Source organism: Rhagoletis zephyria, unplaced genomic scaffold (assembly GCF_001687245.7).
Source record: "Rhagoletis zephyria isolate East Lansing unplaced genomic scaffold, Rhagoletis_zephyria_1.1 Rzeph_scaffold_77768, whole genome shotgun sequence".
NCBI lineage: Eukaryota > Metazoa > Arthropoda > Insecta > Diptera > Tephritidae > Rhagoletis > Rhagoletis zephyria.
Window position 1 is genome coordinate 1 of NW_016234817.1, and position 1,158 is coordinate 1,158.

General features: G+C 43.4%; 1 protein-coding gene across 1 annotated transcript; it reads right to left on the reverse strand.

The window, feature by feature from the left end:
• Positions 1 to 252: 252 nt before the first annotated feature.
• LOC108357447 (neutral alpha-glucosidase AB-like) lies at positions 253 to 990 on the reverse strand. Its single transcript, XM_017608524.1, has 2 exons — positions 710 to 990; positions 253 to 655 (listed from the first exon to the last, which is right to left on the reverse strand). Exons 1-2 carry the CDS (start codon positions 988 to 990, stop codon positions 253 to 255), a joined length of 684 nt encoding a protein of 227 aa, XP_017464013.1.
• Positions 991 to 1,158: the final 168 nt, after the last annotated feature.

A 1,158-nucleotide genomic window follows, 5' to 3' on the forward strand; every position in this document is an offset into this window, starting at 1 on the left:
AAAAAAGAAGACACATTTTGTAAATTAATAAGCAATAGATTCTCTTAGATCGTTTGCGGCAAATGTACAGAAGCGGCAATCGCGACAACAAAAAGTAACAGACACGACTGTTTGAGGGCAATAAACAATAAATATGATAGGTAAAGTCAGCTGGGATTGTTGGGTGTGGAAATATCACAATGAAAGAGATATTGTTTGTAAATGGAAGGAAGTGTACTAATGACCTTTATTTTCTTAATTCCCTAATTATCATTAGAAGATTTGCAATTGCCAGTTTTGTCCAAATGGAAGTGCCGGTTTGCGAACAATCACTTCTTTGGTGTCGGCGTTGTATTTGAAGGCGATTTGAGTGGCCTTTGACGGATCGGCTCCTAGCTGGGCGACGACGCGGTTTGGCTTTGAGGGATAGCCGTAGATGACCACACGCTCCAGCCAAGCTGCATTCGCATCAGGGGTGCCCTTTTGAAATTCGTAGCTGAGTGTTTGCTTAGAAAAGTTGAAACTGCCAGAAAGAAAAGCGCTCTTTGTGCGGTAGTCATAGGACTGGCCGTCATCGAGGTACAGCGAACCGGTGGCTTCTCCCTTTGAATTCAGGAAAATCTGGAGTGTAATAGGGTCATTCACAGCCAGAACAGCCGCTCTTCGCATGCGTTCTCTGTAAAAGAAAATATTTTATAATTGGTGAATGCAATAAATAAATGTATATTACCTCTTAGGAATGATGGATCCACTTCTCTGGAAGATGGGCAGAGACTTTATGTCGACATCAAACTGATAGCTATGGCCACCGTTAAACACTTGGTGTGTCCATACATTGAGCCAAGAAGTAGGGTCTCGAGAATCAGTGGGCAAGTACACGTCAAGGGTCTTTAGCTCTTTATCCAACACGGGCGCCACCAGCAAGTCCGATCCCAATAGATAGGTGGTGTCAATGGACAAAGCCTGGCTGTCAGTCGGGAATTGCATCCATAGTGGTCGCATCGGCGGCATTCCAGTGAATTCGTTTTCATGGAACAGAGTGTACATGTATGGCAGGTAGGAGTAACGGGTTCGGATGACTAAGGAGAATAACTATAATTAAAACTGTATGAAATATCAAATCCATTGATGTTTACCATCTCTGATAGTGTTGCGGGCAAATTCAGAAAACAGCCAGGG